At 34.0% G+C, this 22,791-nt stretch overlaps 2 protein-coding genes and 1 long non-coding RNA gene across 3 annotated transcripts; all 3 read right to left on the minus strand.

Annotated features, from left to right (window-relative positions):
* Window positions 1-22: 22 nt before the first annotated feature.
* On the minus strand, window positions 23-11,288 carry LOC128555344 (uncharacterized). Its single transcript, XM_053537537.1, has 4 exons — window positions 10,304-11,288; window positions 9,108-9,284; window positions 8,511-8,570; window positions 23-2,453 (listed from the first exon to the last, which is right to left on the minus strand). The coding sequence occupies exons 1-4, from the start codon at window positions 10,308-10,310 to the stop codon at window positions 1,645-1,647; spliced, it is 1,053 nt and encodes a 350-aa protein (XP_053393512.1). The 5' UTR covers window positions 10,311-11,288; the 3' UTR covers window positions 23-1,644.
* Window positions 11,289-13,198: 1,910 nt separating this feature from the next.
* On the minus strand, window positions 13,199-17,375 carry LOC128555347 (uncharacterized). Its single transcript, XM_053537540.1, has 5 exons — window positions 17,189-17,375; window positions 15,992-16,098; window positions 15,563-15,687; window positions 14,867-14,999; window positions 13,199-13,918 (listed from the first exon to the last, which is right to left on the minus strand). Exons 2-5 carry the CDS (start codon window positions 16,009-16,011, stop codon window positions 13,672-13,674), a joined length of 525 nt encoding a protein of 174 aa, XP_053393515.1. The 5' UTR covers window positions 16,012-16,098; window positions 17,189-17,375; the 3' UTR covers window positions 13,199-13,671.
* A 583-nt stretch (window positions 17,376-17,958) lies between these two features.
* On the minus strand, window positions 17,959-20,957 carry LOC128555349 (uncharacterized). The gene is made up of 3 exons (XR_008369999.1): window positions 20,871-20,957; window positions 20,016-20,140; window positions 17,959-18,087 (listed from the first exon to the last, which is right to left on the minus strand). It is a non-coding gene; the product is annotated as an uncharacterized LOC128555349 (long non-coding RNA).
* Between the last annotated feature and the right edge of the window lie 1,834 nt (window positions 20,958-22,791).

Raw genomic sequence — 22,791 nt, forward strand, 5'->3', positions numbered from 1 at the left:
CATGTCTGCAATGAAAATGAAATTCTATGTATTACAAGATTTTATTGTTAATATATGTAGTATGATATTATTATATGAGGTAAAGCTGATAATGCCCCTGTTAAACAGCAGTCTATTCTTATACCTGTGAAATTATTAACAAAAATGTCGTACCTACATTTAATATTTGAGCCGCGCCATGAGGAAACCAACATATGTGTTTGCGACCAGCATGGATCCAGACCAGCCTGCGCATCCGCGCAGTCTGGTCATAATTCATGCTGTTCGCTTTCAAAGCCTATTGCAATTAGAGAAACCGTTAGCGAACAGCATGGATCCTGACCAGGCTGCGCGGATGTGCAGGCTGGTCTGAAACCATGCTGGTTGCAACGCACTATGTTGGTTTTCTCATGACGCGGCTCATTTACAGGCTGGTTTAATAATCTAAATCTTAACGGAAACAAAAGAAAAGGTACAGTTAACACCACAAGTAATAAAAAAGAAAGACTGAACAAGGGAAAAGAATGGTTCGTATACAAGGTAATATATGAGTCTTCATCAACCAATATGAATGACTTTTTAAACATTTCTGTAGAAAAAATTCATTAAATATCTGTCTATAGGTATCAGGCATACTTCATTTTAAAATATACATGTATGACACAAGTTTGGTTTTATGTATTTGCACTTAACTTTGTTTCTTGCAAAACGTCTGTCTGAAAGATTGTTCATTTTACGTGACGGCTAACAATTAAAAACAGCGTGCGTTTTAACGAACCAAGAAATACTAATACATTTGTATGCATGATAAGCTACATGTAGGTATATGTGTGTATATAAAATGTAGATAATAAAAGTGTACCCTTTTTAAAAAATGATAATAAAAATATATTTATCACAGATGATATGGCAATACAACGATGATAGAAATGAGTAAAAATTGACAATAAAATGTGAAAAAATACCATATAAGACCAGCATACAAAGTTGAACACCACAAGTTAAGCTTAATGATATTTAAGTATGTTTGATAATATAATCTCATCAAAGTTGCTTTTTACAACTGAATTACATATACATTACATATACATTCATAATATACTTCTTGGTTGCATTCTTTGCTTCCAAAGAATCTTTTTACAGATTGTACTATTTTCTAAACATGGATGCTCATTATAAGATAAGATCATCAGTAGGGATGGAGGTGTTAGTTTTTTTTGCACACCAGTACATAACCCATCACTATGGCAACGTAAAGCAAGTAAAATATTAATAAAACGATAAACAAGACAGTAGATGTCATGAACAAGTACAATAAAATATAATGTTAACACTCGAACCGATTTAAGAAGGTTCAATTAAAATTGAAATTAACTGTTTCAGAAGGAGTGTTTATGTCAGAATGCATTTGAAATTCAATTCACTGCTCTTTTTTGCCAAATTTGTCATAAATCAATCATTAAATAAACATTCCTATAAGTAAATAACAATTCACTTTTAATTAAAACTGAATTCAGAATCAACTCTTAAACTGCAAAAGCTCAACATTTTATATCATGTTATTCAAACGAAATGCAATAAAACTATGTCAGTGATGTGGTACAATTAACTACCTAGCCTGGTGTTTTACTAACTAATGATTCAAAGATTAATCACTCAAACAATTTACCGCCTAGACCCCTGTCCAGCAGAAGCCGAGTCATACCCTGTGTCCGCACTCGCCGAATACACTGGTGGCAAAGCTCTGTAACCGCTACTGTGGAGGTTCGACAGCTCGTGATGTGGGGAATGATTTCTCTCATTATCATCACTTTGATTTCTCTCATTATCATCACTTTGACGGCGGATCAAATTCTTAGCGTATGTTACACTGTTGTCATTGAAACTCTTTCCACGTAAACTACCGTTAGGCACATTCTTAAGGAATGGGATACTTTCTTCTTCTCGCGCTTTCACTCTATTATCATACTTCGTCTTGGATGCAGACGCAGCCGACTTACTTTTTGATTTGGTTAAAACCTGTGCCGGTGGGACTTCATCTCCTCGCAATGCACTAGAGGTTGACGCATCAGCTCTTTGTTGAGAGGCTGTACGTCTACGGTGTGGATTCGCCTCTTCACTTTCCGAGCGTCCATGGTGTGATATGCCGTCTGCTTCTGGACGATGGTTGTTGGGAAGGTGAGGTTGAGCAACTGCAGGTGAGGTTGCAGGAAAACCGTTGTTGATAACACTTGCTCCTGAAGCAGTGCTCAACGGATTGCGATGCTGACCGCCTGGGAATGTTGGAAGAAATGGTGCTGCTGTTCCGCTACGAAGGCCTTGAAAGTGATGATTTATTGCACTACTTTTGAAAAATTTGCTTATTTGTGAACATATCCATTCGCGAAAACACGGGATACAGAAACAGACAGTTATGATTACAATTATAGTTACACATAGTCCTATCAATGTGAAAAATGCGATTTTGTAATTATCTGAAAAAAAAAAAAAAGGATTAAATAATGATCATTCTTGTCGCAATATGGCAATACATATCTAATTTTGGAAGGCGATCAGAATACAGATTACAAGTTTAAGTATTGTTCATAAAGTAAGCATTTCCATTTTCTTTTAAATGTAAGTTTTGAAATTAAAGTGTTTTATAGTATCTCTTAAATTATAACATTTCAATAAGATACGATGACATAAAACATCTTTTTTGTTTACTGCTAAACAATAGATAAGGTAGAAGAATATTATATGCAGAACAGTAAAATAATGGTACCTAGTAGTGTTTAGATATATAATATTAATTAATGATTTACCGTTTCCTGTCTCATTTGCAGCTGTGTTAAACCTCAAGGAAAAAAAACGGACGTTAAAGTTAACACCTAAAGCGGGTAGGGACCAAGTCTGGACCGATAAGGCATTTAAACAGCTCTAGATAGATCACAAATTTTCAGTCGATGTTATAACACATTTGCTATTTATCACAATGTGTTAAGCATTCAACATCTTTCGTCTCAATATTCTCTGTTGATTAAATTATTTGTTTTTGCAAATTATTTTTGTTATGTTCAGTGGATATAAGTTCGCGCCATCAGAGATTAAATTTCAGACATTACGTACGGATAAGTTGACTGAGGAACCCATCTGTTGGGTCTGCGAGAAGAGTTCATTAACTATAACTAGAAGACTGAAGAAGAATGCGACTTTCTCCCTTAGACTATGTACATGAGCATGTATTGTTCTCCTTAATCTAAATGTTTTGAACAAGTTGAAGCATATCTCACATTTCAAACAGAATCCGTTTACAAAATTAACGCTGCAAGTGCATCAACCGTATAAGCAAACGCTTTACTAATTGAGCTGACTTAAATGGATAAATGGTTTGAAAAAAACTTGGTAAAGGACTTCCACACAGTGTTACTTGTCAAATATCTAAGATCTAGACCTTGCGGTTATAAACAAGATAATGTCTAAAAAAATTCTTATATACGTCTATGTACTAATGATCCTCTTGGGCGGGGTCAATTCTGGTCCCAAGGGTATGATTTGAACAAACTACCTACACGACTGCTATGCAATACTAAATACCAAACATCTAAGCTTGTGCAACACAGCTTCAAATATGAAGATTTTTAAATTTATAAACCCCAATGCGGGACCAGTTTCAACTCTTGGGGTATGCTTTGAACAACTTGTTAATTAGATTTACACAACACACTTGACAAGCTAAACATTTAAGCTTCAGTGCTTGAGATTTGAGACAAGAAATATTTAAATTTATGCTGTACAAGTCGATGTAAAACACAGGAATGGTCCAGTTTTTGTTCCACAGGCATGGTTTTAATAAATTTAGTAAAGGACAACTTTACAAAGCTCATGCCAAATAGCTGAAGTCATGGCATTAAAATTCCAGACAAAAGAAGAATTCCATCACTGCTTACGGAAATTTTGGAAATCAGTAAATAGTGGGTTTGTTGGAACCCTCTGATACCTTTACCATTAATAAATCGTGAAGATTTTAATCAAGTAATTGTTTTCAGTTGCAAAATGTGTTATTTCGTTTTTTAGATGCACTAGTATACAAGATTCTGTCGTCTGTCCTGTTTGTACTATTGCTGGTAATAGTCTTCGTCTTAATCCTACAAGTAAAGCAAATCCGGAGGATCCTAAAATCGGTCATCTTGTTTTTCATACCTGATCAAGTCGAAACGTTCTTCAAAAGAAATGTGACAGCGCGAAAAAATTCTCAGCCACAGAACCTTCGAGCAACTGATTATGAGGGATTAGCCATACAAGATTCAGAAACAGAAACTATCCATGATAACAATGAAAAAAGAGATAAAATAACTGAAGAAATCGAAATTCAAAAACTCACAAAAGCAAAACCAACGGTAAACCACAATACAGATCGGAAAACTTTCACGGGAACTTACGCGTCTAAAGATGCCTTGAAACAGACTGAAGAAAACAAAAGTCAAGACAGTTTAAGCTTCCGACAACAACCAGGAACGTCCAATATTAATCCGTCAAGAAAAACTGTTGGTACAGGTTTTGAAAGCGACGAGCAATTGCCTGACATTGACAACGGACCTCGAATAGCAAGTACTATTGCAAAGACGTCTGAAAATAATGTTGATAACATACATTTAGCAGATGAATTCCAAAATGGAAACGAAGAGAAAACGTTAAAAAGACAGGAAGAGACGGAACTTCTGAAACAATACAATAAATCGTCCGAGATTTATGGCTCCGAAGACATGTTTGGAGTGAACCGGTCAAATCAACATTTGTCTGTATCACCTCACGGTGAACTTTCTACCATCTCCAGCCGGGGAGGATATCAGGAAATGTTACATAGTTCTAATCAGTCTTCTGATAAGGGCTATGCCACGACAGGTCCATGTAAAAATACTTAAAACTAGACTAAAAGGTCCGTTTTGTTTTTCTTGCTGTAAGATGGTCGTGTATATAAGATATATATTGAAACCACATCGCGGTTTATGCTTTCTTGCGCTGATAATTGTAAATACATGTTTTGTCTGTAGCAGCTTTTGTACATGTATATGACACAGAGTCAAACATCAAGTCAAAACGTTTTCAATTGGTATTAAAATCATATCAACAATAGTTTCATAAAAGTCGATTTTCTTCTATGCTTTTTGGACGGATTGTCGAAGACAATTCCGTGCAGTGGAACCACAACAATATATATATATATATATATATACGAATTTCAGCTTAATCCATTTCTTGATAATCACCACATATTTCGCCAGAAGAAAATAGTCCTCAAATAGCAGCACATAGAACAACTGAAATGACCACACTTCTCTGCGCTCGATAATTGAATGTAGACGATTAGTTTTAATTAGAATAATGTGAACATACGATGTGCCCGCTGACCAATAAATCAAGCATGCGTTATGACAGTGTTCCAAAAATGACAAAAAGACTGCTTCTCTGGTATTTTGTCGAATGTGCTTCGCCAAGTTCTTCTAAACTTTTAACAATGCTTCTTTCTTTCATAATTATTTCTTTCAGTCCTTAAAACAAATCGTCATTGTTTTTACTAAAACACCTGATGAAATTAATTCCTAGTTAATGACATATAGGTTTTAAATTTAAAATTTTAATTTAAAAAGAGAAATCCGTGTGCAAAAGTCTGATTAAAAACATAGTTTGAAGTATTCTACTTAAATGCTTTAAATAACTTTTAACTATTAAACCACACAAAATAAGTATGAATGATGAAAAAATGTAAGAAAAAAGCATATATGAATGAGTAAGATAAAAAAATCTTTACACAAGCTTTGGTCCAGCACAATAACTGGTCAGACATCCAACGTGCAATCATCGAAAAGATGTAAAAAGTAAAAAGAGCCTTTAGTTTAGTTTATACTAATTTATTCTAGCTCGATTGTGATGAAAGCTTCAAGCTTATTTGAACCACTCTCGAGTCCGCGTCCTGGAAAAAAACAGTTCTAGTGTCATATGAAAAGGCGTGGTCGTGAGTCGTGTCCCAAGTAGGACTCGAACCCACGATCCCTGAGTTGAGCGGCCGACACCTTGACCACTAGAGCACCGCTTATGAATTAAAAATTTGGAGTCAGAAACAGAAGTAGTTGGAAAATGATTATCATAAGAGGAGTTATCATATAAACCCTCAAATTATGTTCAAACTATCAACAAGTCTTTGCATATTAAATGCATGTGGCACATCACATTTTAGGGATATCTTTTATTGAAATAATATTTGTTTGTTTGTTCGTTTTGGGTTTAACGCCATTTTTCAACAGTGTTTCAGTCATGTAACGGCGGGCAGTTTACCTAACCAGTGTTGCTGGATTCTGTACCAGTACAAACCTGTTCTCCGCAAGTAACTGCCAAGTTCTCCACATGAATCAGAGGCGGAGGACTAATGATTTCAGACACAATGTCGTTTATCAAATAGAACATACGCCCGGCCCGAGGATCGAACTCACGACCCCGCGATCCGTAGACTGACGCTCTACCTACTGAGCTAAGCGAGCGGACAAAATAGTAGTTTTGTTTGATTTAAATCCTGCAGTGTAATGTTTTAAATTAACACATGTTTTCCTCAGGTCTAATGGTAATTTGTTGAAGAATAATTAAAACCATCTTTAATTTTGTATAAACGATTGTAAAACATACATGCTTCATGAATGTTTTATGAATATTGGCATGGACGGAGCATTGTGCGTCCTTTTCACAATAAAAATGTTACATTCTACAATTATACGGGTAATTGTAGGAGCAAGCTGTACCCAGTATGGAAAAATAGATGATTAAGTAGAGTCAAGGTTAGTCTAAAGCTGATAAACGATTGTCGATAGCTATATAAGTACAATTAAGTACACTATTATACAGCGCTTGTCATTGCGAGCACAATTTATGCGCAATATGACACATGTTGCACCAAAAATAGTTTACGGTTTCTCCATTTATAAAAATAGAAAGTTATAAATAGAAAGCGAAAGTATTTGAAGCATGGACGTGTTGAAAGGTAAGCCTTTTTCAAATATTAAAATTGCAAAAATTGCGTGTTATTTATTTGTTTGGTAGATCTAGCATATTAATGTTTAAGTAAGGCCTTCATAGAGGGCAATTATACAAACTTGTGTAAGATTTATTTGATTTTCAAAATCGAAAAGTACATTATCACAAAGATAGAACGCTACGTGCACGGACTCTTTTTGTTTTTTTCTTTTTTTTCCCCATTTTAGTTTATACCGTACATTTGTATAATAAAATACACTGAATACGTTTTTTTTTTTTTTTTTTTTGGAATAAATAAAAAAATGTCTGCGGTACAACTAATTCGGTGCAGTTTTGGCATATTAATTTCTTTTGCTTAAACTAGGCTGTGCTAAATTTAGATCGATGTTGGGATTTTGATAATGCGTTAGTCTATTTTTATATCGTACGCTGTGATTAACATGTGTCAAATTTGAAAGCACGAGGCTTCTGGATGGTTATCAACTCAAATACATTTCCATCAACCTGCCGAACTAATGTACATATCAATGAGTACGATTCGAAATCTCATATCCCTTTATAATGCTATTAAATACATTGTTAAAAGTTTAGAAGAACTTGGCGAAGCACATTCGACAAAATACCAGAGAAGCAGTCTTTTTGTCATTTTTGGTGTAAACAGTGTTTAAAATCTTATTATTTTTATTTTTCTTTTGTTGAATAAAATTACACGTCGAAAAGTTTTCATTGTACAAATTTCATTCGTTAAAATAACAATTTCAAATTACAGATATCTGCAAAACAGTTATAAGGTTTGATTGAAATGCGTTCGCAAATTAATCTTGTCTTTGATTTTTCTATTTTTGTCTGCAAACTTGCCCTGTACCAATGAAGAGCGAAACCTAGCTCGAGAAGAATATTTTTTCTTTATAGAAAATGTAACAAGCTTAATGGAATATAAAGTGTTCTACTTTTAAAACGCCCATGCCTGCAGCTGTAAAAATCAAAGCATTGTGAATGCTGGAGGACGGATTGTCTTGAAATATATTGACTCTGTCAGGTCCGAGATCAGCAATTTCCTTTTTCTGTTGGGATTGTTAAACTAGTAATGTTTTTTTGGATTTGTTTACAACAGTGTAACCAATTCCTTACCGAATTTCTATGTTAATTGTGAACTGAATGACTAAATAAGAATAATGAAGACTGATCAGGTATGAAAAACAAGATGACCGATTTTAGGATCCTCCGGATTTGCTTTACTTGTAGGATTAAGACGAAGATTACCAGCAATAGTACAAACAGGACAGACGACAGAATCTTGTATACTAGTGCATCTAAAAAACGAAATAACACATTCTGCAACTGAAAACAATTACTTGATTAAAATCTTCACGATTTATTAATGGTAAAGGTATCAGAGGGTTCCAACAAACCCACTATTTACTGATTTCCAAAATATTAAATATTACCGTAACTACACAATTATTCATATAATCACATGAAACAAAACATAACATTTTGTTAAAGTGGAAATAGTTAATTAATACCTTCACATTCTATAGCTTCGCAAACAGTGCAGTTGTCAAGCAGGGCTTTCCTCCATTGATCTAAAATACAAGAAGGAACCAACTGTCACAGCCCCTTGCGTTTTACCACAACGTAATGTACGAGGTATAAATACTAGGTCGCTCAAACATTTTATCAACGCCAGAGTAACAGTTGATTTCACAAACATATCAGAACCCTTCAACTGGTTAAGGGAGGAAGAATAAAAATATAGGAATATAGGGGAAATTCAAAATAGAAAATACAGAATAAATTTATAAAAATCATAAAATTATTTGGAACTCACTATATTGATCATTTTGTTATAAATTTTAAATTTAAATCGTTCTTCGATTGTTGTATCGTCATGTTGAATTTAGTCGATTCCAGATTAAGATAAGTAATAAAATGTATTCAAATTCATGTAGGACACTTCTAGAAATGAGCACAGTTTCTGTTTTATATACAGAAAGTTGCATTAATGACAGATCTAGGAAATTCTTGATAATTTTATAATGATTATTAAATAATTTAATAATTTTATAATTGTTATAAAATAAATATATTACAACATAAATCTTTCTTATTCCTAAATATACCTTGGCAATATTGAGTGCAGTTCTGTTGTTGGGCATAAGTAAAACAATCTTGATGGTGATCTGTACAATATTCACATCTTCTCTCATCAGTGTTACAAAACTGTATGCCCTCTTCACAAACGTCTACGCCACAAGCATAATACTTCCCAGATCTCAGTTCCGGACTTAGTGGGAATACTGAATAATAGATTAAGCTTGCTTGGTAAATCAAAGTTACAAATGTAGTACAATCCATTAAATGAGTGTTTGTATTTCAAACATTTTCGTATTAATCTTCTATCAGCCGGTATATGGAGCTGGTGGAAAGAGTGGAGAGAAGATAGCTTTTATCCTTCATCATGTTATGTTAATTGATAGTTATTAAATGACCTCAGCTACAAGCCAAATTCAACCCCTCAACCCCTGCCATGCTCCAACTAAGAACTGAACTGTTTGAATATTCGATATTAAAAACATAACAAAGAAACTTAACAAAGTAAATTGAAAGATTATCGGTGATAAATTAATTATGAAGTATTTTTGTATGATCATTGATTACAATGATGGATTAGTTAAGAATTGATTAGATATTGGGCTAATCGTACTTTAATTATTGAAAATAAAGTTTGGTATTTTCCCATTATTATTTCTGACTGGATTTTCCTCGGTACAAAGTTATTACAGTACTTTTAGATATAAATACTGCTATAAATGAAAGGAGGTCGATCGATACAACAATGTATTATCAATATCCTTAAACAGTCGTAATGCGAGATAACTAAGTTTCAATGATTATGATGGGTGATAAGAAAATGATTACTTATTTCTTAATATTGTGCAAGATGGAAGTCCATGTTAAGATATAAATAAAAACACATAAGTAATACTAATATAACGTGTTGCTATATATTTACATAACAAGTGCTCATGCATGTAACTTTAAATATATTTAATGAAACGGAAAGAATTCGTTCGTCAAATTCAGCAGGCACGATGTAATTGAACCCTTGTACACTGTCTGTCCTTTTTATTGCCGGTGTTTTGCAACGCATCAGTAATATCTCGAAATGAAAATACAACAGTAAATGAGTCACCATAAAACACTTTGTTAGCACATAACTTTACATTCAAAACTGGGATACATATCTAGTAGCATGGCAATGTTCCAGGAAGATAGTCTATTTAATTATAAAATAGAAAGAAGCTATTTATCTTACCTTTCATCGTTCGTTATAAGACAAATCCCCGTCTTTTCTCTACAAACTATTTTAGAGTATGTAATAATTAGACAGTATATAAATATTTCACTTAGAACATATCGTAAAAAATAATCAAACACAAATCAACTTAAGATCGTAAACTCCAACTAATTACATTTCATTCTTATTCATTGTGAAATGGGTTTCTAAGCTTGCTATTTATAAAGATTATTCATCGGGATCCCAGACATATGCCTAGCAAATTAAAATATTTTCTTCGTCCTCTTCTTTTTCTTATGTGTTATATGAGCTACATGTAAAGATAGTGGCACATACCTGCGCTATTCTCTTAATATGTGTAATAAGATCCTTTCTCAAACATAACAATTGATCTGCATTATCTAAGTCAGGTCGCCGTGAACTTCTAGCACTAGCTTTCTTCAATATTACAATATGAATGAGTTGTACTAATGTATAATTATTATATTGTTGCGCTTGCCCTCAAATAGATGACTGGCGTCTCTGGCAAGACTACTCGCAGTCCAAGCTGTAAGTCTGAACCTAGAGAGTCGCAACATGAAAACCTATTTAAAATGGGCACATGGTTTCAAATAGGACACCTTTAAGATTTCTGAATGTATAAGCTGACAAAATCAATAAGTTCAGATATATATTACATGTTGTATGGTTACAATTATTTTTCAATGATACAAATACAAATATACATAGATCTCAAAGAAACATAAGTTGAGACCGGATTTGGTCAAGCACCAAATTGAATCACTCTGACCAGATTGGGTAAAAATCACTATCTTCTAAAACTTAAGTAAAATAAATGTCAGGATATGTAAAAACCGAGCTCCCGTATATAATAAGAATACCTAAGAACAATTCAGGTTCGTTTTATAACTTTACAAGATCTTGACCAGATTGGGTCAAGTCAGCCTACTGCACCGGGTCTATAGGATCTCTATAAAAATACTGTTTAAACGTTAAAACTGGATTAGTGACCAGTCCAAGTACAATAAATAGATCATAGAATAATCAAAAATGGGTAAGCATCTCCACGTTGGAGGTCATTTCTAGAGGCAACTGTCCGATACCGTGACAGAAACACAACTGACAAATAGCTGTCAAAAATGTAAACAAAGATCCGCAGTAAAGCGTTTGGCCGCACGTGAATGCCAACATGACGTCACGTCCGGATAAACAAATCTGCAGAGGAATCGCGCGTATATTTGGGAGACATGATTTTTACGGTAAATATGCTGAATGGAATGGTAACATCGATTGAAATGAATAAAGTACAGTCCGTACTTACTAACAAAACCAACACTCCAGGTTGACAAAGAGACATAAGCGAAAAAATAGCGATATATCTGGAGTCAATCTGGGTCGCCAGACGCACATAAAAGGTATAGTAAGAAAGCGTCTCAAAACTGTCAGTTAAATGTCAAGTTCGTTAGGCTGTTCATAGCATTATACCAGTTTTGTATTTATATTAAAATATACTCTTCTTATCCTAGAGCTTATGACAAAGATCTAAAGTTGAGACTCGATATTTTAAACTTACTTTTCTCAAAAGTCTGGTTTTCATTTGTCCCGTCCCGAAAATACGTGCACAAAATATCATTTAAAGTCGAATTTCGGTTATCTCGAAGTAAAAGCTTGACCCCTTGGAATGTTCAATTGTATATGCATTTGTAGAACACTTAGGGCATAAAGGTCTTGCTGTTTATCTGTCATTGAACAAAACTACAGCTAGACCTTAAAATTTTCTAGTTTTTATTCTCTGTTCCCTGCTTAAACGTATTATATCTTTACAAAAATCCCAATTTCAGTCTTATGGCATTTGTGTATTGTTCAGTACTTTTTGGTGCGTTGTTTTACCCCTTGCTTTAGTCCAATAGTTTAATCCGTTGGGTTCCCGCATACGTTCATGAAAAAATAAACAGTGTATATTATCCTTCCATTAAATCCGACTGAGAATAAAGATATTGTTTTTTTTATGATTTCGGGATTCCTGGTACCACCGATGTTCGGTAATTATGGATATTGTAGAAAAGATTTGAACGAAAGTACAGTAAGCATTTATAGTAAAATATTTAATATCATTTAGTTGATTTGACCGGTTCCAAAATTTATATGAATTCTGTGAGATAACATGCAAATAAAAACATACCAGATAATATTTCTTATCAATGTTGATGTAATTACAATTGCAAAAGTTGCAATATTTTGAGTAACTTATTGTTACATATGTATGCATTCCTCATATTACAAAATATGACGCTTTTTAAAAAGATAAAAATCAAGACTTTGATTCCCGATGTTTTATTTTTGTTTGTAAACAATTGCTTTTCTCTTGAATAGTATTTGTAAATTGAAGTAAAATAGAATACGTAACTTGCGTAGTTTACACTGTATTTTTTTTTCTCTCTAAAAGCAGTTTCTGTGCGAGAATACATGTACAAGATACTTAAAAGTATGGGAGAAAAAATAGCTGTCACTAATGGTGACAAATGCCCCCGCAACACCTTGACCTTTAACCTGGTGACCCCAAAGTCAGTACGGGTGGTGTACTCAATAAGTACTATCAGCATGTGAAGTTTCAAGGTCCTGGGTGAAGTGGTTCGCATGTAAAGTGCCTTCATGCAAAATGTTAACGTTGACCCCTGTGACCTTGACCTCTGATCTGGTGAACCCAAAGTCAGTAGGGTTGCTGTACTCATAGTAGAGGTAGTATACTCAATAAGTACTATCAGCATGTGAAGTTTGAAGGTCCTGGGTGCAGTGGTTCGTGAGTAAATTTCCTCATTTCGTGCAAAAAGTTAACGTTGACCCCTGCGACCTTGACCTTTGACCTGGTGATCCCAAAGTCAGTAGGGATGGTTTACTCAATAAGTACTATCAGCATGTGAAGATTGAAGGTCCTGGGTGCAATGGTTCGCGAGTAAAATGCCTTCATGCAAAAGGTTAACGTTGGCCCCTGTGACCTTGACCTTTGACCTGGTGACCCCAAAGTCAGTAACGGTATGTGAAGTTTGAAGGTCCTTGGTGCAATGGTTCGCGAGTAAAGTGCCTTCATACAAAAAGTTAACGTTGGCCTCTGTGACCTTGACCTTTAATCTGGTGACCCCAAAGTCAGTAGAGGTAGTATACTCAATAAGTACTATCAGCATGTGAAGTTTGAAGGTCCTGGGTGCAGTAGTTCGCGAGTAAACTGCCTTCATGCAAAAAGTTAACGTTGTGACGAACGAATGAACTAACTAACTAACTAACTAACTAACGGACGGACAGTTGAAAACTAATATGCCTCCCTTCGGGGGCATAAAAAACATCATGGCTTATAACAATGTGAAATGCCAAAATTGTAGCAGCGTAATTTATAGCCACATCATCAAAATCACAGTGAATAACATGACTTCAATAAAAGATGTCATCAAACGTGAGTTTGCGGATGTAATACAGTCAACATCTCCACCATATTTTGTAAAATAGGCGTGGTCTTGAGGTCCACAGGCAGCATAGCTATATCCAACCTGATATATGTTCCTTGCTTGTTCTGCTATGGAAGATATGCACGTGCTTGTGACTGTAACGTCTACACACGCTCTAAAGTCTTTTGAAGCCCTAAGTAAAATGACACCGGGTATTGAAATAAATAGCTATGTTTACATCTTGCAACACGACTTGAGTAAGCTGTGTTGCTTTAACATGTCAATATTGTTCTGCTAAAGTTGGTGTAAGAGGCTTGGCTTGGTGCAACAGTTGCACATTTCTTTACCTGTTATAAACAGACTCGATAAAACCGAGTATTACTTTTACTTGCTATTATTTACTTTGTGGAATTCAGTGAATGACAATGTTATTATTGCTTTAAATATTTACTACTCAGAATCAACATATAGAGGTATTTTCAACCCAAAAATGAGAGTTTAATCAGATATCAAAATATTCGGCTATAATTTTATTCAACATGTTCAATACATCCAATGCAGCTGACACAAATGTAATGTTATTTTCATACATGTCAATATTTTAAACTTGCCTAAACCGAGAAGTAGTAAGTCTGTTTGGCGTAAGAGACGCCAAATAATTTTAACAAGCCTCCATTTTGACAGCTTTGTCAGTCAAACCAAAGACTAACTATATAAGCACTTCTTGGGAACTTCTGTCTTACAGTCACCTCTTACTTAGGTACTGCTAGAGAATTTCTATCTCAAATCAACTATCACATCTCAAATTCTGTATACCAGTGTAACCATCTCTTACTAAACTAGTACTACAGAAGAACCTCTTACTTACAGGCACTTACATATTATACCGTTTTAACCACTTCTCACTGCAACTACTACAGTACTGAAAGAGAACCTCTGTCTAAAATCACATCATATCAAGTATCAATATACCTGAACTAGTACAGGAGCTGTGCCCCATATAATAATGCTCATATCATTCTTTAACTGCAAGCACTATTAGGTCACATCTTTCTCAGTCACTATCATATATCCAATTATATAACTAAAAGTGTTTTAACTAGAGAACGATCTTTTTATACCACTATCATACATTACTTACCGGCATAGGCTTCTTTTAAATTCGGTGTAGTCCCCGCTCATAAGATGCACGCTAGCTTCTGTCCAAGCGCTGTTAAATTCATCTACACATGTCTGATTATTAACAGGACATAGGTTTAGAGGTGATATTATACCTATTAACAAATAAAAAAGAAGAACGCAGATATCTCAGATTATAACAAACAAATTAAAACATCCATGCACTTTGGTCATAATTCTACCAGATCTCACTGCTGCCTTCCAGCACTAGCAGTGTAAATTTGTAAAATGCTGTATTGGCTGGGTGTTGCTGTACTTGTCTTATCAGCGTCGGTATCAGTATGTTTGGTTTTAGGGAAAAAGAATGTTAGAAACATTTTGTCTCACTCGAATTTGGTACATAGAAATATCTAATTACAAGAACCGCTGAAGTAATGACACGAATGGACTTATAATTTCTCAGATTTTGGAATAACCAGTTCATTTATCATTCTACGACCAACAAATAACCTGTTTACAAGTGGAACACAATCTATCTCGGGCTATTCTGCAATTACCCACGCGCGTTCTGTCATCCGATCCTACGGCTTTCATGATATATTCTTACAGATAAGAACTCAAAACACGGGGTATTCTAGTACGATGAACCACGTTTGGGAACTTATTACTTCTTAAATACCAAATGTTACGTATCATATTTATGGATTCTAATACTTACCTTGCCTGTTGTCACAAATCGCTCTGCCAACAACTTTAATGACTTTGGGGTCCATGTTGAAAAGTCTGTCCTCTTTGTAACAATCACCGATGGCACTTAAGTAGCACTTCAAGTTACACTCAGTACTGAAAACCACTCAGTTACTAATAGGTAAAATACTTAATATAACCACAGTGACAAGTGTTAAAATTGACGTACATATGCTCTGCAGTTAAGTAAGATTAGAATTGTGACGACTCTTGTGTTAAAACATTCTTGGTGTTAGTTGTTTCGTGTATAAAAAAAACAGTATCAACGATAAGATAAAGTTAATTTGGACACTGGAGCAAATGAACACTTAAGAAGTTGTAATGCAGATATATACATTAAGAGATAATCTCAAAGACATAACTTAAAATACACATGATGATAACATAAACGCTTACTTACTCTGAACAAACATGTTCCATGAGCCCACTTGACCCTGACGTCAAACTTGGTATCTTAAGACATTTTGAGACTCTTTGTGTCAAAGGTATTAAAAAGCAATTGCTGTTCTGATAATAGAAAAAAGAATAAAGTCGTTTATTTGAATAAATAAAGAATAGAAATATCATTCAATTCATTTTCCATATTGAATTTATTAAACGACTTGAATAAGATATTGAAATGTAAGGCACTGCCAAGATCTTTTCATTTTTTTCAATGAATTTAATAAAATCAATGTAGACAGACAAGCGTAATATTCTTTTCATCACATGATAGTATTTTCTTATTTTCCTTACATCAGAATTCTGTCTTCTTACAAAAAGAATGTAACCTTTATTAAGTACAAGTCATTTCAATTAACGCCTTCTGTACTTAAAACATCTAAACGTTATTATGCGAAAGTAATGCAAAAACGTGGCTAGACTTCAAGTCAGTCCCATAACACTTCCAACATTTGAGAAAATACAGCAAGAAAAACACTTCATGCAATGAATTTTAATTTGCATAGGTGCGAAACACATTTTTATCCTACATGTTAGTATTTTCATATGCTAATTTTTTATGATTGCAGTTTAATACATATATAAATGATAGTATGTAATGTATCCGTTTGACGTGTAATCATTATCAGCATTTTGAACTTCAAGAAAGTCTTTTCAAGATATTAAAGATTTCTTATAATTGCAGTTATACTAAATGTATTCCGTTACCTGACATAGGACATTTAGTGACACTTGGCATGTTTTTAAAGCAAACAAACATGTCTTTGTTGGTAATTCTGTTTTGAATGATGTTCTCATAACAATAAGCAATTATGTTTTTTTGCGATATGGTAAATTAATTTGCTATCGTTCTTCAAATATACTATCAAATACTCAGCTATTCTTCTTGTATCAGATGTTTCAGTAATTTGCTACTATCTCTGCATGATCTGCAATCATTGTTCTTTTATTAAGCCAAATGATCAGCAATCATGCTCTTTACTGTCCTGAAAGGCTTTCCGGTCGATATTCAAAAATATAGCCCGAGGTCCGACCAGTAGAGTTTAAAGAGCTTCGACCATTTACTGGGGAACCATTCAATAAGTCTTGTATCGTCTGACTTCATGAAATAGTTAAATAATCAGAAATAATTTCTGCTTTATATGAATATACTTACTATTGCTGGATTAGGACAAGGTGTATCTTTGTCTGCCTAGGTTTTGAAAAATTGATGATCTTGCGCAATACCACACTCTGACCAAGAATATTTGACCGTTTCAATCCCTTTACCCAACTCCTCTAGCTCAGTGGTACAATCTGGTCGAACAGGGGCCGTTGATATGCAGTTCAGTGTATCCCTTGCAAACCTGAAGCAAGAATTTTAAATATCATCTGTATAGTTGGCAAGTAATTTATCAAACAATGTAATAAATGTATCTATATATCATTATCTACAACAGTAGACACAATTAAAAGCAGTTAAAGTGTTCAAAATTACGACGCCGACCCTGCATTATATTTGCTTATAACTGGCAAAATCGTGACGCCGTACCTCTAAATTCACAACGCCGACCCTACTTTCTAATTACATATACCTTGTAAAACACGACACCGAACCTACATTCATACGAATTCACTATGCCTGATTTTTATTCTAATTACTTATACCCAGCAAACAAAATCACGATACTGTAAAACACGACACCGAACCTACATTCATACGAATTCACTATGCCTGATTTTTATTCTAATTACTTATACCCAGCAAACAAAATCACGATACTGTAAATGCATTCTTACGAAATCACTATACATTGCCTCTGTTGTAATAACTTATACGAAGCAAACAAAATCACGATACTGTACATGCATTCTTACGAATTCACTATGCCGTATCTTTATTCACATTACTTATACCCAGCAAACAAAATCAGGATACCTTACCTGATTGTAATTTCTTATACTCTGCAAAATCTCCGTTGTTGAATAAGTCTCGCATTCTTTCAGTATAATTGGAATTTAAGTATTGATTCTTACATGATGTTGGATCGCAAACGGTCTGCGCTCTTTTTGTCTCTGAAATAATAACAGCTTCATAGTCTGTGCAAGATCGTATAGGGTACGTAGGAATGCAAATCTCCACAAACATGTATTCAAAACTTTTTGAATGCAGTGCAAGTTCTTTCTCTCACTTAACTCACTAAGCTGACCTAAAGACTTTCCAACACTTTTTTAAAAAATGGCACGAGTTCGTGTTCTCCTAGATTATTTGATAAAAACCGTTGGGATCCATAAACATATGTAAGAGGTATTGACCGCAATTGCCTGACCGTTGCAAAGAACGCCCGCTTAGCTCAATAGGGAGGGCGCAAAAGCCGTGACTTCGATCCTCTGACATATGTTCTCTGTGAATACCGATAAAATGCATTGTGTCTAAAACTATTCGTCCTTCACTTATGATTCTATTGAGCAAGCTGGCATTATCTTCCAAGGAACGGGTTAATATTGGCATATAATCTTGGAACACTGGTTATGTTATTTCAGTTATGTTAAGGCGGGCAGTTAATCTAACCAGTGTTCCAGGATTATGTACCAACGTGAACAATTTCTTTGCAATAAAATGCCAACTTCCTGAACGAATAATTTCGGACTCAATATATTTTATCAATCGTCACGGAGAACACACGTCTGAAGACTGAACTCAAGAGCCCGCGATCCCTACTTCTGCGCCCTTCCTATTGAGCTTAGCTGGCTGCTTTTGCAGCGGTCATGCAATTGCGGTCAGTAACCCTTACACATGTTTATGGATTCTGCACCTGTACCGACTTGTTCTCCGCATACAACACATGATAGATAGTAGAAAAAAGAATTTTTTCAAGCACAATTGTTTTATGTCAAAAACCTTAGGAGAACACGAACTTTTTCAAAACCTTCAGGTCAGCTTACTGAGCTAAGTGAGCGAACGAAAGAGATAGCACTGCATTCATAAAGTTTTGATATATTTGCATTGTTAAAGAAATGTACAAGAAAATATGAAATAGTAGCAATCATATTTGGTAAAGGTTCAGTATGCACAACAAAATTATGTTGTAATTTTCTTCAATTCATTACAGTGAATAATATTCTTACATTCACATGTATACTGTTACAGCTTGCTAATCGCAATAATTTATGGCGTTATATTAATTAAAACTTGCCACGCATTTATTAAAGACGAAGCATAAAATAACTGTATTTTTTTTCCATTATGGTAATTATACAAAGCTTGTTGAAAAAAAAGAAAACAGTAACTGGACAGATCCAAAACTGTCAGTAATTAACATTAACACAAAACAGACTGTACAATCGGAACTATCAAATGCGATTGACCTAGTTCACACAATAGGCCGCGTGCGTGTTGTTTGTGATACCGCTTGTGAGCACTTGGCTTGGGTATTAATAGAACTGCAATAATGGGAGGATTTATATGAAATTCATCAGCAAACAATGGAACCGTCCATTGACAGTGATATAAAATGTGTTTAATGTCTATATATATAATCAAACTGACGTGGCAGTTTGCATATTACTTGGTGTATTAAGGTGAGTTTATTACACACTTTGATTCTACAGTATTGCATAGTTATTAATCTATGTTTCTAAAACTATACCTAAAGGGAATGTCTGAATATGTTTGAAGATTAACTTGTGACAACATAATAATTCATGAAGTATCTAAATTTTGAACCTGTAGCTGTGTTACACCAGTATTGTAAGAATGATTTTCACGAAGTTAAGGCGGGAGGAAAAAGTAGGTCACTAGCTTGTGTCGGATTTTAAGAGGAAAATGATGTTTATTTAATATTATGATCTCAAAATATTAATGTTTAGAGAAACGTCTTTAACATCCCTAAAGTGGCAATCATTTACCTATAAATATTGCTCATGAACAGATATGAACTTTTTCTTTTTGTTTTATTGTCATTGAAAAAAGTCATACTTCTTCCTATCCAGTCATTACTTACTTTTGAGATCCTGGCACAATGCTCAAAATTGTACTACTGTTGTGTTTAAGTCATAGGTGAAAAGCTGGTCAGTTTTCCAACAATCCGAAACTGCGTCCTTCAGACATTGTAAAAAACAATTCAAGCTGAAATGAGCACAGAATAAATTGAGTTTTTCTAATTGTAATTATGGTTTGTGGACTGTTTAATTTTCTACTATTACAGTTTTCTCTAAAAGTATCATGTGATAAGTAATTCTGTACCAGTACAAACCTGTTTTCTGCAAGTAACTGCCAACTTCCTTACATGAATCAGGGGCGTTGGACGAATTATTTCAGACACAATATATTTCATCAAATCGTCAAGGAAAACATACTCCTCGCCCGGGTATCGAACTCACGACCGCGCGATCCGTAGATCTGTCGTGCGCTTCCTATTGAGATAAGCGGGCGGGATATTTAATGGTGTCTAGATTTGTGACGGATACTATCGTTTGAATGTTTGTCGTCATCATTTCAATATTACATGTTTATGAAAGGCTGCAACGTAAGAAATAATAAGTTATGTCTAATAGCGAATTCGTGCGAGTGAATGGAATTCGTATTTAAATATAATACACTCATTTTGCAAAACTATTGTACCTTTATATATGTTCTGCACATGTAGCAAAGCCTCATCAAATGTATTTGAATCTACTAGATATATACAAACTCTGTAAGTAGAGCTACAGTCATAATTTAATTCCATTATGAAACAATCGTTTGTTTAGAATTTATATTTTTATATAAACTACCCTAAAACATAGTAATGCTAATTACACTTAAGATATATATATATATTCAAATATAATAGTTTAGTTAAACCAAAACAAAATACCTTTCGCATATCAGTGATAAATCTGAGCTTGGCGGTCCTCCATAAGCGTTATTGCAAGCATTTTGTGCCCGTTTATAATTGCCTATTCACCCGCGCTTATCGATTTAACGCATCCATTCACGAACTTATCGGTATTGTACAACACTATCGGAAAACTTAGCTATCGAATTATTAAGACTCAATAGCGCAGATGGATAGTCATCGGGTTTTGTAAACTCGTCGGATTTTGTAAAATCGCGAATGTTAGTTCGAACCCTAGCATTAGACATTATATATATATATATATTTTATTTAATACTATTGAATTTCTTGGATTTTTTTTTTCATATCATGATTATACAAAACAATATCAAATAATAGAATATTGTAGAATATTCTAAACACATACAGGTATTCGATTCAACACAACAGTTGTATATTAAAGAGAAATATACACAGAGTAACTGAATACATAAACACACAAAGTAAATATGAATGTAAAGAATAGTGATATGAAAGTGAAAAACCTTTTCACAATTCTGTGAAAAATAAAAAATGTTAATTGAATAGTCAATAGAAATACACGGACATACATTGAACATTACAGGTGACATAAAGTTAACACATTGTGAATACAATATTCTGAAAGTGAAGAATCTTTTCACAAGTCATTGAAATAAAGAAGTGATATGAATATTGAACATATATACAATTAGTGAATTGTGAAGCTAAAAAGTGAAAAGTAGAGAAGCTTAATATACGGCATCTGTGAAATCGTACGCAAAGATAGTGAAGTGTGAAAAGTATAACAGTGAAAAGCAAATCTGAAATAGCAGAAACTGAAATAATGTAAAGATATTGCTGATGACTTGTGAGAAATGATTTAAGCTCATTACCACTTAAAAAAGTGAATGTCAACAGTGAAAACAGAATTTTTTCACTGAAATAGAATTTGAAAGTGAAAAGTGTAAAGTGATAATGAACACAAAGTGAAATTAATAGTACAAAGTGAAACTGCTAAATTAATACACATGAAACAAATCAAAAGTATATTTATGCAAAAATGCTAGTATAGACTAGTATACATTAAGTGTTGAGAAAGTGAATGTGAAGAAAAAAAGGAAGTAATTCTTCACTAATGAGTTAAAATAATTTGTGACGAAAAGCTATACAGATATCTTATCATGGAGTAAGAATTAGTTAAAACAATTGTGATGAAAACAGAAACGTGGCAAAAGTATAATTGATGAAATAATATTAAAGCAGCTGTCTCACTGATATAAAAAGTTTATTTCTAAACTAAGTCAATATTTTTGAAGTTGAATGTGACGTTGAATGTGAAGTGGAACACGAAAGACTAATTGAATTTTCCCACGGAGAAAACGGTTTTGAATATGTGTGGAACTGTAATTGAAATACAGTGTTGTATACAATAGTTTATAGTGGTTATTTAGATAGAACTCAGCTTGACAATTCTGAGTAAAGTGAAAAACAAAAAGAACCAAAACGAAGTATCATGTAACTGAAAGAGAATTCAGAAAACGGAGGAGAGATGCAATGAGAGAACAGGAGCAACAGAGAAATGAAAAAAGAATTACGATGAGGGAAATGAGAACATAATTATGGTCCGAGAGCTCACGAACTTTTATTGCAACAACTGAGGCAAAAAGAAGTTTATACATTTTTGGAAACAATATTTCATATCTTCCATGAAAACCCATTGCGTAAGTGTCAAAGCCGTGCCTATCTATATTTTGTTCACTTATATTTGTGACAGGGGAGGTAAAACTCAGTAATGAAAATATAAGGGGGTAGGGTAAAGTTTGCGTCTACCAGTTTTTTCATTTTTTAATTACAGTAACTTTTTGATTGTCAGAAAATGTATATATGTCAAAGAATGACAGCAATAAGAAATTAATCAAAATGGAATGAAGGGCAATCT

This window comes from Mercenaria mercenaria, chromosome 2, assembly GCF_021730395.1.
Source record: "Mercenaria mercenaria strain notata chromosome 2, MADL_Memer_1, whole genome shotgun sequence".
Classification (NCBI taxonomy): Eukaryota; Metazoa; Mollusca; class Bivalvia; order Venerida; family Veneridae; genus Mercenaria; species Mercenaria mercenaria.